The sequence below is a fragment of the Chanodichthys erythropterus genome, chromosome 2 (genome assembly GCF_024489055.1).
Source record: "Chanodichthys erythropterus isolate Z2021 chromosome 2, ASM2448905v1, whole genome shotgun sequence".
Taxonomy (NCBI): Eukaryota; Metazoa; Chordata; class Actinopteri; order Cypriniformes; family Xenocyprididae; genus Chanodichthys; species Chanodichthys erythropterus.
In genome coordinates, this window is record NC_090222.1 from 28,485,827 (window position 1) to 28,499,263 (window position 13,437).

A 13,437-nucleotide genomic window follows, 5' to 3' on the forward strand; every position below is an offset into this window, starting at 1 on the left:
ATTTACTCAAAGTAAGTAGAACACAAACAGCTGCTGTTTTAAAAGTTTCTTAAAGAATTCTGAATTTAAACATGCAAACAGAAATTGGTTACAGGATTCTTTTTACACTACGTTCAAAAGTTTGTGGTCAGTAAGATTTTTTACAAAGAAATTAATATTTATATTCATCAAGGATGCATTAAATTGACATTTGTATTCTTATAAAATATTTTTATTTCAAATAACTGTTGTTAAATTTTCATAACATTTGAATATTATGGTTTACTGTATTCTTGTTAAAATAAATGCAGCCTTTCTGAGCATAAGAGTATTTCAAAAAATTAATCTTAGCGACATCAAACTTTTGAATGCTGGCATAATTATTACTCTCTCAGGAAAAAGGACAAAATCTGTGAGGTAAAATGACCTGCAAAAATGGCAGCAAAATCTTTCCCATTTTAACACATAAATTGAGGTACTTTTAAAAAATTTATTTTACAATAATACATCAATAGTAAAAAGAGTACAATGATTTATAGTGAAGAATAAAATGCATTAATAATCCATCCCACTCAAAAATAGGGCTGGCGATAGAATATAAGAATACAATGCCTAGATCTGTGACACTATCAGAAGTGGGCTGAAAATATGAGTATGTTTCAAAGAGAGAGGCAGTTTAACAGCCATTGACATCTTTACTGTAGCATATTAACACTCAGTGGTCTCCCATGCAGGTGGTCTTGTTATGTAAGGCGTATGTCACCCTTACGACAGGTATATGACCTGTTGTTGACAGAATGAAAGGTTATCTAATACATTTGTTGTGTTTGTAGTTTTAACCTCTAACCTCTGCAGTAATCAAGGTGATACTGCAGATTTCATATGTAAACCCAGATACGGACCATAAGAGTTTCACTGTACCTCATGCAATTGTTTAAATAAGCATCAAATGAGTTTAAGTGCACATCATCCCTGTGTCTCTTAGAAAGATTTAGTTCCTGTAAAAAAGTCCAAACATGTTGGTGTCCATTTTGTGGTCTCAGTTCTTAGTTCTGTTCTGACTGCTTTGACTGCCAGCACTGGATGGGCGTAGATGGTAAGAGTATTGCTTTGCCTGACTTAAAGAATCCACCAGGCTCACACAGTCGACAGCACTCACTGTGGATAAAGAATGCACACACATGTTAAACATTTGCGCACACACTTTTTCTTAAAGTTTTTGAAGGAAATCTCATTAAGACAACACACACTGCATCAGATGACACATGCAGATCAATGCAAACAATCACCAGATTACATTATGTAACTTCTCAGATGTTCCAAGGCCCGACAAACTCTGATTCAACATGTTCAATGGCGAAAACAAGCACCAACAGACGGAAACAGACACTGATCGGACGGCTGTTGCCGTTGGTCGCAGTGTAAACTGGCCTTTATGAGTGTGTATGTGAAGTTTTCCCACAGATCATTTTTTATAGCATGTTAAATTTGTCATTTTTTGAGGGTGAGCAAAAATGCTCCGTTTTCGTGTGTCCCTTTTTCATGGTTTTTTGAAGCTTTGATTGTGTTTATAGTGTGCAATATAACATGTGTTCATGTTTCGCGTGTAAAAAAACACAGTATTTTTCATATAATTTACTTATCTGTATACCGCTGTTTCCACTGTTATAAAAACGGGCTGATGACTTCCTTGTTCTATGAAGTCCCTCCTTCAGAAATACGTAACGAGTTCTGATTGTGCCAGCGGTTCCTGTGTTGTGATTTGACAGCAGCTTAGCGCTCCTTGCCCGGAAAGGTCACGCCTCTTACCATAACGTGGAAATGCCAGTGCCCAAGGAAGTCGACCGGAAGTTGAAGTCGGCCACGTGCCGCCATCTTGTAGCAGAACTTCACTTGCGTTAGCATCCCATTGACTCCCATTCATTTTGGCATCACTTTGACAGTGAATAACTTTACATCTGAGGCGTTTAAAGACTCCATTTGTCCATTATTTATTTCTCAAGATACACAACAATGTATAACGGGCTCCATTACCTTCTATGTTACATTATGGCCCCGTAGAAACAGTTTTTGTAAAAATAGGCTAACGATTGCGTCATAACCACTCGACTCTCTGTCGCACAGTAGAGAAATTACCATACAGATAGGAGGAGAAGCTCGCAGGCAATCGTATGCATTAACTTAATATGGCGTACTGGCGTTACATTTTAAAATACTATACAAAATAATTAATCGGAATACTTACTCCTGCTCACTCACGCCAAAGAACTCCCCGCTCAAGCTCGCCGTCTCTGCAAGATTAACGATGGCAGTTTGCACGCACAGCTACTAGAAGATTTACATCTGTCAGACAGGTTGCTGACGTCATCAAGCTTAGTTTGAGTCGTCGCGTCAGAAACGGAAGTGCTAAAAATAGCTAAAAATGGGCTTCACTTGTCTCAATTGAGTTCCAATGGGGTCGCTGTGTCCATTTCTTTTATTGTCTATGTGTATTCCTGTGGGCGGAGGTTAGTCAAAAAACTGTTTTAGTGACGTCATTAAAGAAGGAAGTAGAGGGATGTAGTCCAAACTGGCCGTTCGATGTAGGCGACTTCTGTTAAATAAAATATCTCGCTTGGCATTGAACTTTAAAATTTTACAGATTTTATTTATACTCTAACAACAACATTACACACTAACTAAAGTTTGAAACATGGGATCACGAAGAACGGGACCTTTAAATCCAAATGAGCCACTGCTCTTAATAAGAGGGCGGAGTTCCAAGAGCTCGTGTTAGCAGTGCCGATTACCCAGACCTCACGCAGATAACTGTTGAGTCTTTTATGTTCAAAATGGAGTTGGACAATGATGGAGAGACTCAAGAAGAAGTGACAACATGTAGAATGCAACAGGATGTTTCTGAATGGTTAGTGTGGAGTTAACTATCTTAAAGTCATTGATTGCATATTCTGTCATGATAATCTATAAATGACTCGTGTGGGAACTGTTGTAACAGAGCAAGAGAATATATGCTGCATGACGATAGAACAATAGTTTACTTTAATTACAGTTATAACTTATATGTTATCATCTTGCTTTTATGACATGCTATTGCGTTTGTGTTATGTACTGTATTGCAATAACATAGCCTCACCCCTTTGTTGCTGTTCTCGGGGGCAGGGTTTATGTACATTTTTGGGTTAGTGATGTCACCAACCCGGGAAGAAGCTCGTTGTAGTCCCTACCAGCCGTTTGTTGTAGTCCTTAAATAGAGAATTCTTTAAAAGAAAATATCCCGCTTTGCTTTGAGCGTCCTAACTTTGCAGATGTTGTTTATGCTCTAACAGTAACATTACACACTAACTAAAGTTAAAAAAGTGAAATCATAATAAACCACCCCTTTAAATATGTATAAAAGAATAAATTCAATCTGGTCATCATATAAAGCGATCGAGTCTCTTCAGAAAATGTGGACTAAACCACTTAATTCATATGGATTAGTTTTACGATCTCTTTATGAACTTTTTGAAGCGTCAAAGTATCAGCTGTGTAGCTGTCAGGGACAGAAAACTCTCAGATTTCATCAAAAAGATCTTCATTTGTGTTCCGAAGATGAGCGAAAGTCTTATGGGTTTGGAACATCATGAGGGTGAGTAATTAATGAAAGAATTTTCATTTTTGGGTGAACTAACCCTTTAAAAGGTGCTAAAGACGATGTTTTGTTTTATACATTTTTGCAATATTACTTGAAACTGTCTTTACTAACTGATAAAAGACTATTTCTTAGGTGCACTGAAAGGAATAATATTAATATACATCATCTGTGCACGAGGTAGGGCCTTAAAAACATCAGCCAATCGGTTACGCGATCATCGCGTAAACGATTGGCCCTCTGGCTTGTCAATCACTGCCATGACGTTCCTTGTGAGAGACGTGCGCGGCTGCGCTCTCCAGTAACTTTCCACACTCCACAGGCGCCGCATGCAATGTTTTTGTCAGGAGACGGGAGTAACAACTGCAGATTATGAGTTACCTGCGGTGAGTCCAACATAATGAATCCACAAACACAACACAGCGAATGCCGGTGGTAAACACTCGTTTTCCAATACTCGTGCACGAGTTCTGGGAGGCGTTCCTTTGAAAAAAGCTGTCTTTGGATTCTCAGTCGACGAAAAAATCCTATCTATCACCTTTAAGCAGTTAAGAAATGTTTCTTGAGCACCAAATAGATGATGATTTCTAAAGGATCATGTGACACTAAAGACTGGAGTAATGGCTGCTGAAAACGTACAGCACCAAAGAACACAAGCAGTGATTATAAACCCCAGTACTTACACTGTTTGTTTGTTTTGAGTGACAGATCCAACAGCACTTGGCTTTGGCTCTGTGGCTTAATCGCTGCTGCCCGCAGAGAGTGCCCTCTTTTGGATGGGGCTCCACCTAGACCAAATTTAACAGCAGTGTTTATTGCTTTGGACATGGTCACATGCACATTGTTTACTTGAATGGATCAATATCTCCACGTTAACGTCACGACTGATACTAGAGCTGTTAAAATAACAATTTGGACAGTTTGGTATCAAACGTGCAGGTGTGTGTGAGCGCGTGTCCATCTGGCAGTGGCGGGCAGGTCGAGGGGAGGGAGGTCTGCGTTTTGTGAGCGAGAGGAGACAGCTCGACATTCCATCTGACAGCAGTGAACTTTTCAAAGCGCTGTGACTGTCAGGGAGGAGCGGGGAGGGGAACAAGTGTCTGTGTGTGTACGCGTACGCGTGCGTTTGAGAATGAGAGCGTCTCTGGCCTGCTCAGCCATCATCACCTGTTCATGTCTGCTGAAGGTCAGTTGCGTTAACTGGGTCGAAACTCCACCTTATCAACTGATATGAAAGGAGGGAGGGGTGATGGTGTGTGTCTGTGTTGGAACGTCACATAAAACATAACATCCCTCTGTAATACTCTCATTAGTGATGCTTGGCCTACTTTTAAACTTAACTTGTATGTGACGCTTATGTTACAGACAGGAATCATAAATCATGTAAAGGCATCCTATTACTTTAATAAGCAATCAGACATATGATTAAAAATAAATTGTAAATTATAATAAATTATTTCATTTTTTAGCATCAGATATTTGGAAAAATATAAAATAAACATTATCGTTGGGGTTGGAAATATATTTAAATGTTTTTGAAAGAAGTCTTCAGAAAATTTTGACTAACCCACTCGATTCATATGGATTAGTTTTACAATCTCTTTATGAACGTTTTGAAGCGTAAAGATGAAGTTGCAAAGGCAGTCTATGGAGGGATAGAATGCTCTCAGATTTCATCAAAAATATCTTCATTTGTGTTCCGAAGATGAACGAACATCTTACGGTTTTGGAACGACATGACGGTGAGTAATTAATGACAGAATTTTCATTAAAACTGTGATATTCACCCAAAAATGAAAATAATGTCATTAATTACTCACCCTCATGCTGTTCCACACCCGTAAGACCTCCATTATTAATCTTCGGAACGCAAATTAAGATATTTTTGTTGAAATCTTGATGATTCAGTGAGGCCTGCATAGCCAGCAATGACATTTCCTCTCTCAAGATCCATTAAACATATTTAAATCAGTTCATGTGAGTACAGTGGTTCAATATTAACATTATAAAATGACAAGAATATTTTTGGTGCGCCAAAAAAACAAAATAGCGTTATGAATCTTTTGTGTCGAATCAGTGTTTAGGAGCGCCAAAGTCACGTGATTTTAGCGGTTTTACACGCGATCCGAATCATGATTCGACACAAAAGATTCATAACGCTCCAAAGCTTAATGATTTTTTTAAATCAGCCATCACTATATAAGTCGTTTATAATTATAATTATAAAATTTGTTTATTTTGGCGCACCAAAAATATTCTTGTTGCGTTATAATATTAATATTATTATAATAATACTGATTTAAATATGTTTTTAGTACATGAATGGATCTTGAGAGAGGAAATGTCATTGCTGGCTATGGAGGCCTCACAGAGCCATCAGATTTCAACAAAAATAGCTTAGTTTGCGTTCCGAAGATTAACGAATGTCTTACGGGTGTGGAACGGCATGAGGGTGAGTAATGAATGACATTATTTTCATTTTTGGGTGAACTAACCCTTTAATTTGTTTTCCGCCTAGTTTACAGTTCCAAAAATATATCACTCACCATAGATATTTTGCAGCACAGAGCTCTTTTTCCCTGCGTTCCTGGTAGGAGCAGCTTGAACTTCAGAAGAAATTTTATGGTGGGTGTGGTCATAAGCAATAGGCCACTCCCACAATAGCTGAATCAACAGCGCTGTGACTTCAGCAGACTCCACCCCTTTCACAGTCCTGCACAGTACCTTACGAAGACGACCCCGAATACAAGACCTGAATGGAAAAACATGTTCCGCTTTCACATAAGCACCAGCAAATGCAGCGACAGCATATTAAAGATGTACAATTAAACGAGCAAACCACATTACTGTTCATAAAAAGGACTTCAAGAATGTGCATATACCTTCTTTGTACTCTGAATCCCATTATTTTAGCTAAGCCATTAAAAGAAAGTGCACTCATGGGCCTGCATTACACTCCCTACACACACGCACACACACACACACACACACACAAAATAAGAGGCCTATTCTGGTGACCTCCCCTCGGAGGTGTTGATGTGCTGGTGGGCACAAATCCATGCCACAACTCAAACAAGAAACATGTGGGCAACATATGAGCAGACACAGATGGAATCTGCAGACTTTTCTTGCATTTTCTGTGCTGAAAATTTTTCTTTAAACAGTTAATGTTTTAAACTTAACATAATTTTTTGTCCATTTATTTGTAAATTACTATTTACAAATTTCCGGTAAATTTCCGGAAACTTTCCATGGGAACTTAACCTGGGGAATTTTGGAAATATTCCAATTTGGAAACTTAACAGGAATTTATGGGAATTTACGGGAATTTATGGGAATTAATTGGAAATTTTACGAAATTGAAATTTATATAAATGTATAATATTTACATAAAAAGTATCATATAAAAACAAATATAAACATTAGTTTGGTCATAACATAAGTTATTTATTTTTCGCATTCAATTAATTCTAATTCAGCAAATATGTAAAATAAATATATTTTTATTGCAACAATTGTGTGTTATTTATTTCAATGTCACATGATCCTTCAGAAATCATTCTAATATGCTGATTTGATACTCCGTTATTATCATTGTTGGAAACAGTTGTGCTGCTGAATATTTTTTGGAGCCTGTAATACTATTTTCAGGATTCACTTATTAATAAAAAGTTTAAAAGAATGGAATTTATTCAAAATAGAAATCTTTTCTAACAATATCACTTTAATATCACTTTTATTTAACAATTTCCCACATCCTTGCTGAATAAAAGTATTAAATTCTTTCAAAAAAAGAAAAAAAAAATTACTGACCCCCAAATTTTGAATGGTAATGTATATTGTTACAAAAGATTTCTATTGTAAATAAATGCTGTTCTTTAAATTTTTATTCAAAGAATCCTAAAAAAAATGTCACAGGTTATAAAAGAATTAAGCAACACCAATGTTTCCAACATTGATAACAAAGGATCAGATCATCATATCATAAAGTTTTCTGAAGGATCACTGAAGACTGGAGAAATAATGCTGAAATTGTAGCTTTGCATCACAGAAATAAATTATATTTTTATGTATATCAAAATAGAAAAACATTATTTTAAATTGTAGTTATGTTTGACAATATTATAGTTTCTGTATTTTTGATCAAATGTGCATGCTATGGACTGGGAGAATGCACAGTGCATGCAGGGGGCGTGGCCTCAATGGCCCTGCAGTAAGTAGTGTGCTGTGTGAATCTCAGGGTAAAAATTCAACTCAAAGTATATTTAATATGGTTGTTTTAACCAAAATTATGCTGCAAGATGTTCTTTCAACTACATTTAAGTACCCTGTCATAGGCTAACCAGGAATTTTGCAAATTCTGCTTATTCCCATTAATTCCCGTTAATTCCCGTATATTCCCGTTAATTCCCATATATTCCCGTTAATTCCCATGGAAAGTTTCCAGCTTTGAAAATTCCCGGAATTTTGCAACCCTATTTGAGTGTAGCATGCTGTGATTGGCCAATCAGAATCAAGTATTTTTTGTAGTAGAGAAATGGTGGAAGCAAAAAAAGAGACATCAGTACCTCCTCCATGCTCTCTGTATCACAACGGCTGCCTGATTTTTACTACGGATGCTGTCTCTCTTCTTTTCCTTCTCTTTGTCCTGTTGTTTTTTTCTTGTTCTGCTCATCAATCTCTCTTTTTCCATCTCCATCCCTGTACATTTCTGTTTCTCTCTGCCAGCCTGTTTATCTCCCTCAGTCCTTGATCTTTTATCCTTTTCTTTGTCCATCTCTCTTTCTGCCCGTCTCTCTTTTTGCCGTGTGACAGAGGTTCTTTCCGAGGTGGAGTTGGAGATGTTATATTGCTGGGTTCCTGTAGATTTGTGGTCTGATGCTGGCTTGTTCCCCTTGGATGGTGATTTATAGATGCTGTCTGTCGGTGTCTCGGTGGAACGTAGTGTAGCCTGGGCCACTGGTTTTGAGTGGGCAACTATAGTCCTGGGTCTGGTATGTATTGCTGATTTGGGGGTTGTGGTGGTCTCCATGTGGCCTGGTGCTACATGGGCCCCTGTGTGGACCAGTTTGGCACTGCCTGGTCGACTGGAACCAGCAGGGGATCGGCGTTCATATGTGGATCCACATTCCACTGATACACATGTGTCTGTCTCCTTCCCACACACCTCCTCTATAGTGCCTGAACACTTCCTGGTACACAGGGGGGTCACCGTGAGGCCAGAGGTTGCAGGGGGGAGCGAAGTGTCTGGTGTTTCGGCCGCTCTCGTTCTGCGCTCTGACAGAGAAACAAAACAATTTGTTAGATATGACAATGTGTCATAACATTAGGTAGTGCAAAAGAAGATTATTTGTTGTTATTATTATGATGCTGCTGAAAGCTTGATTCTGATTTGTAGACAAACGTTCTAAAGTGTTTAATGATTTTCAGAAAACAAACAAAAAAGCTAGACAATAACAGTTATCGGCCAATATTAGAGGTTTTTATTTGAAAACTCTGCTTTTACATTTTGATTGCCTTTGACGTCATATAACACAGGGATTTTTAAACTGGGGTCTGGGAGGATGAAGGGGGAGTGCTAGGGGATCCGTTGAAAAGTTTACAGAAAAATGTAAAAAATGTAAAAAGAAATAAAGATTTTAATTAAAGCAAATTAATAAAAGCATGTATTAAAGGTGCCCTAGAGGTGCCTTTTCAAAAGATGTAATATAAGTGTAAGGTGTCCCCTGAACGTGTCTGTGAAGTTTCAGCTCAAAATACCATAGTTTTTTTTTATTCATTTTTTTAACTGCCTATTTTGAGCCATTATTACATATGCACCGATTAAGCGTGCGGCCCCTTTAAATCTCCCGCTTAGATTTGATTTTTAGTTTTAGATTTTTTATTTTTTTGTGTTTATGTCTTTTAGTTTTCGCTTTTAAATGTCTAAGTTTTTATTTCTGTTATTTTAATACCTCAGGTTAAGGTAAAGCTTAGAATCTAGATGAAATAAAATAAGTTTACATTTTTTTATATATATATATATATATATATATATATATATATATATATATATATATATATACACATTTTTTCAGTTAGTTTATTTCAAATAATGAAGATTTCTTTGGTTTTAGGTTTAGTTAACTATAATAACCCTTATACTTGTAAAATATATTGAATAATATGTCAAATAATGTTCTTAGTCTTTCCTTTCTGTGACAGAAGATACAGTAGTTTACTATGAATTAAATAGAAATTAAATTAAATACAGTTTATTGTGTAAACAAAATAACAATAATGACCAGGAAAAAAAAAATAATAATTATAAACCATCCCGAAATACACCGTGACTCTTATTCTGAAATGTCTGCAGCCTGCGTTGTAGCCTATTGTAGTAGCAGGCTACTAATGAAGGAGATAAATATGCATTCTTTCAACCTACAACACATTATCATATAAACATAGTGTAGTAAACATTGTCGTACTTCATCAATATTAGTTTATAAGCAATCTCTTGGCATAAATGTGCGCTATTCATTAATTACTAAGCAGTCTGAAGTGCTGCTGCGCGAGCCTGTAGAGCGTGCAACAGCGCCGCGTTTCCAGCGGTTAGATCAGCGCGTTACACTTTAAATGTGCGCATCTTCCACACAGGACAGCGTTCCTGACTGGATATCTTCCCAAATAGTTCCTCTCTTTCATTTTCGTCTTGTTTTTATACGTTGACGAATATTAGAGTAGATTTTAGTCATAGTTTTAGTCATTCAAAACACATTTTTATTTAGTCATCGTCTCGTTTTCGTCCGTGAAAAAATGTCGTTGACGAAAATTATGACGAAAATTATTCGTCAACGAAATTAACATTGATACAGACTGCAAATGAAAATAGCGACGGCTCTTGTCTCCGTGAATACAGTAATAAACGATGGTAACTTTAACCACATTTAACAGTACATTAGCAACATGCTAACGAAACATTTAGAAAGCCAATTTACAAATATCACTAAAAATATCATGTTATCATGGATCATGTCAGTTATTATCGTTCCATCTGCCATTTTTCGCTGTTGTTCTTGCTTGCTTACCTAGTCTGATGATTCAGCTGTGCACATCCAGACGTGTAATGCCTTTCATAATGTTGGGAACATGGGCTGGCATATGCAAATATTGGGGGCGTACACCCTGACTGTTACATAACAGTCGGTGTTATGTTGAGATTCGCCTGTTCTTTGGAGGTCATTTGAACAAATTAGATTTATATAAGGAGGAAACAATGGTGTTTGAGACTCACTGTATGTCATTTCCATGTACTGAACTCTTGTTATTCAACTATGCCGACGTAAATTCAATTTTTGAATCTATGGCACCTTTAAAATAAGTAAAAAAAATATATAAAAACTGATTTAAATAAATAAATAATATATCTAAAAGTACAGAATTACAGTGAGTAGGAAAAAAGCTAAATAATGTAATGTAATAGAAACTAAAGACTTTCAATTTAATATTTTATACATATTTATAATACAAATTTTTCACAGTATAAATTGGGTCTTTATACATTTTACATATTTTATAATTTATATATATATATATATATATATATTAATATATTTTATCAGCTTATTGGCATCAGCTAGTGTTGTCACGATACCAAAATTTTGACTTCGATACGATACCCAACTTCAGTATCACGATACCGATACTTAAACGATACTATGGCAAAAACCTAAAACAGTAGGAAAAGTAAATAAATAACATATGACAGAACTGTGGCTAGCATTTTTATTGGCCACAATTTTGATGTTGGTAAATTACATTTTATATGATTAAAGCTGACTTTCTTATGCTTAAATTACTTTTGAGTCATTTTACTTGATTTAGAAGATTTAAAACACTTTCAAACTTTTAAATGCAGACTGACCACCCAAATCAAGATTACATTTTATATCAGCTGGTATGTACAGGTGGGCAAGAGGTGGACAATGTATGAGCATGAGCTAGTATGAGAACAAGTTATTTGTGTTATGCTATATAAAAGAACAAAGAAGCAAATTACAAAAACAGTAGTAAATTAAAAATAATCTTTTTTCAGATACACTAAGTTTATTTAACATATTTAACAGGTTTTGTTGTTTGATTAACATTAATGATGGACAGGCCTATTTAATTGGGCTGCTGAATGCATGGACGTAACTGACAAATATCCAGTTATTACCCACCTGTTTACGTCCACTTAAGCCATAACCGACTGTATTCACGCGAGATACTCCACATGATGGACATTTAGACATCTGTGTGCACGTGTATTTGACTATTCAGACGCGTGGAAAACTGATCGCGCGCGCGACAGACAGAGAGAGAGAGAGAGCGAGAGAGAGAGAGAGAGAGCGCTTCTGTTGTGTGTCATTCAGCGCAATTCCGCCTATCCCTCCTTCACTAACTGCATGTAAATAACGAATTGTGTGATTGGATTGTAATTTTGTGCTACGACGATCTTCGACGACCATTTGGCTGTAAACTTAAATTATATTCAACTCGCCAAAGTGGCTAGTGGGAGTGGCTGTCATCAAGCCCTGCATGTAAGTGTTTTGACAGTGAGAATATTGATTACTGTAAATAATTAGAGCAATGTTATTAAAGCATAAATTGGTTTAATATAATTGTATAGTCCCTTCACATATTTGTTTTTTAAAATTAATTTTATTTTAGCAACCAGATATCACTTATTAGACTCAATAATACACCTCTTTGCGGATGTCTGCTTGCATGAGTAATATAAATAACACTCATTTAATTTTTGAGAGCATAAACATAACGCTGGTATCACATTCACTAACCTGTCGCTCTTTAAATTCTCTGTACAAATCGGGATGTTTGGCAAGTTGGATGCTCCCTTCGCTTGCGTTATTTTGTAACGTATTTTGCAGACGGGCTTTGTGGTGTCCGTGGGCTTGCCCTGACTGTCGGCAATGTAAGCAAAATAATGCCATATTTTGCTTTGTGCATCTGCCGTTGCGCAGTTGACAGGAATAAACACGCACTCAATGTGCCTCAGAAGCAGCGCGCTGCACACACACTGCTCCCTGCTGTCGCACATTAGGAAATACAGCTGGCACTCAAAGTACCGGTACTAATAAAATGAAGAACCGTACCGTTTCTAAAAGCAGGGTATCGCGATACCTTTCTAGTACCGGTATATCGTGCAACACTAGCATCAGCCAGAATATATATATATATATATATATATATATATATATATATATATATATATATATATATATATATATATATATATATATAATATAATATAGTAGTAATGTATTGTAAAATTAATGTGCACTTAAGGTCACCATGTCAGTTATTCCTTACTTTTTATTCATAAACTAAACTCACCAGTTCTATGTTGTTTCTCTCTCCTGCTCTGTGAATGAATGTTCTGAGCACCGGGGGACTTTTTGTGTTTGTGTCCTTTCACCGCCACTGGATCTTTAACCCTCTGCTCCGTTTCAACCAATGAAAGTTTTTCCACTCCGACTGCAGCTAATGAGATGCGCTGCTTCTGATACGCCTCAACCGATGAGAGCTGCTGCTCTGCCTCACGTCTGCGTTCCTCTTCCCTCTTCCTAGAGAAACAAAAACACACATTCATTGACGTGACACATGCTTATCCAGTTGATAATGACTTTTCTGGGTCATTTACTTAATGTTTGTTGTGACGCTTGCTGGCGGCTGTAAGTTCTAGGTCAAGTATCTGGTTAAGGTTGCCATTGTGAATGTGAATGTACACTTAAACTACTGTTCAAAAGTTTGGGATCAGACTTTTTTTTTAAGAAATTAATACTTTT

The 13,437-nt window shown here is 36.6% G+C and overlaps 1 protein-coding gene across 3 annotated transcripts in view; it reads right to left on the reverse strand.

Moving 5' to 3' along the window:
* Positions 1 to 5: 5 nt before the first annotated feature.
* Positions 6 to 13,437, reverse strand: part of invs (inversin) — a 37,839-nt gene continuing 24,407 nt past the window's right edge. Inside the window, exons 14-18 of one of the 3 annotated variants that reach the window (XM_067408172.1) lie at positions 12,986 to 13,215; positions 8,179 to 8,887; positions 6,157 to 6,362; positions 4,294 to 4,398; positions 10 to 1,137 (exon numbers count right to left, since the gene is read on the reverse strand). In XM_067408172.1, the coding sequence (XP_067264273.1) occupies positions 1,019 to 1,137; positions 4,294 to 4,398; positions 6,157 to 6,362; positions 8,179 to 8,887; positions 12,986 to 13,215 (1,369 nt within the window). In that variant the 3' untranslated portion in view covers positions 10 to 1,018. Of the gene's footprint in view, positions 1,138 to 4,293; positions 4,399 to 6,156; positions 6,363 to 8,178; positions 8,888 to 12,985; positions 13,216 to 13,437 lie in introns of all 3 variants that reach the window. The other 2 variants (XM_067408164.1, XM_067408178.1) reach the window with 2 other exon arrangements.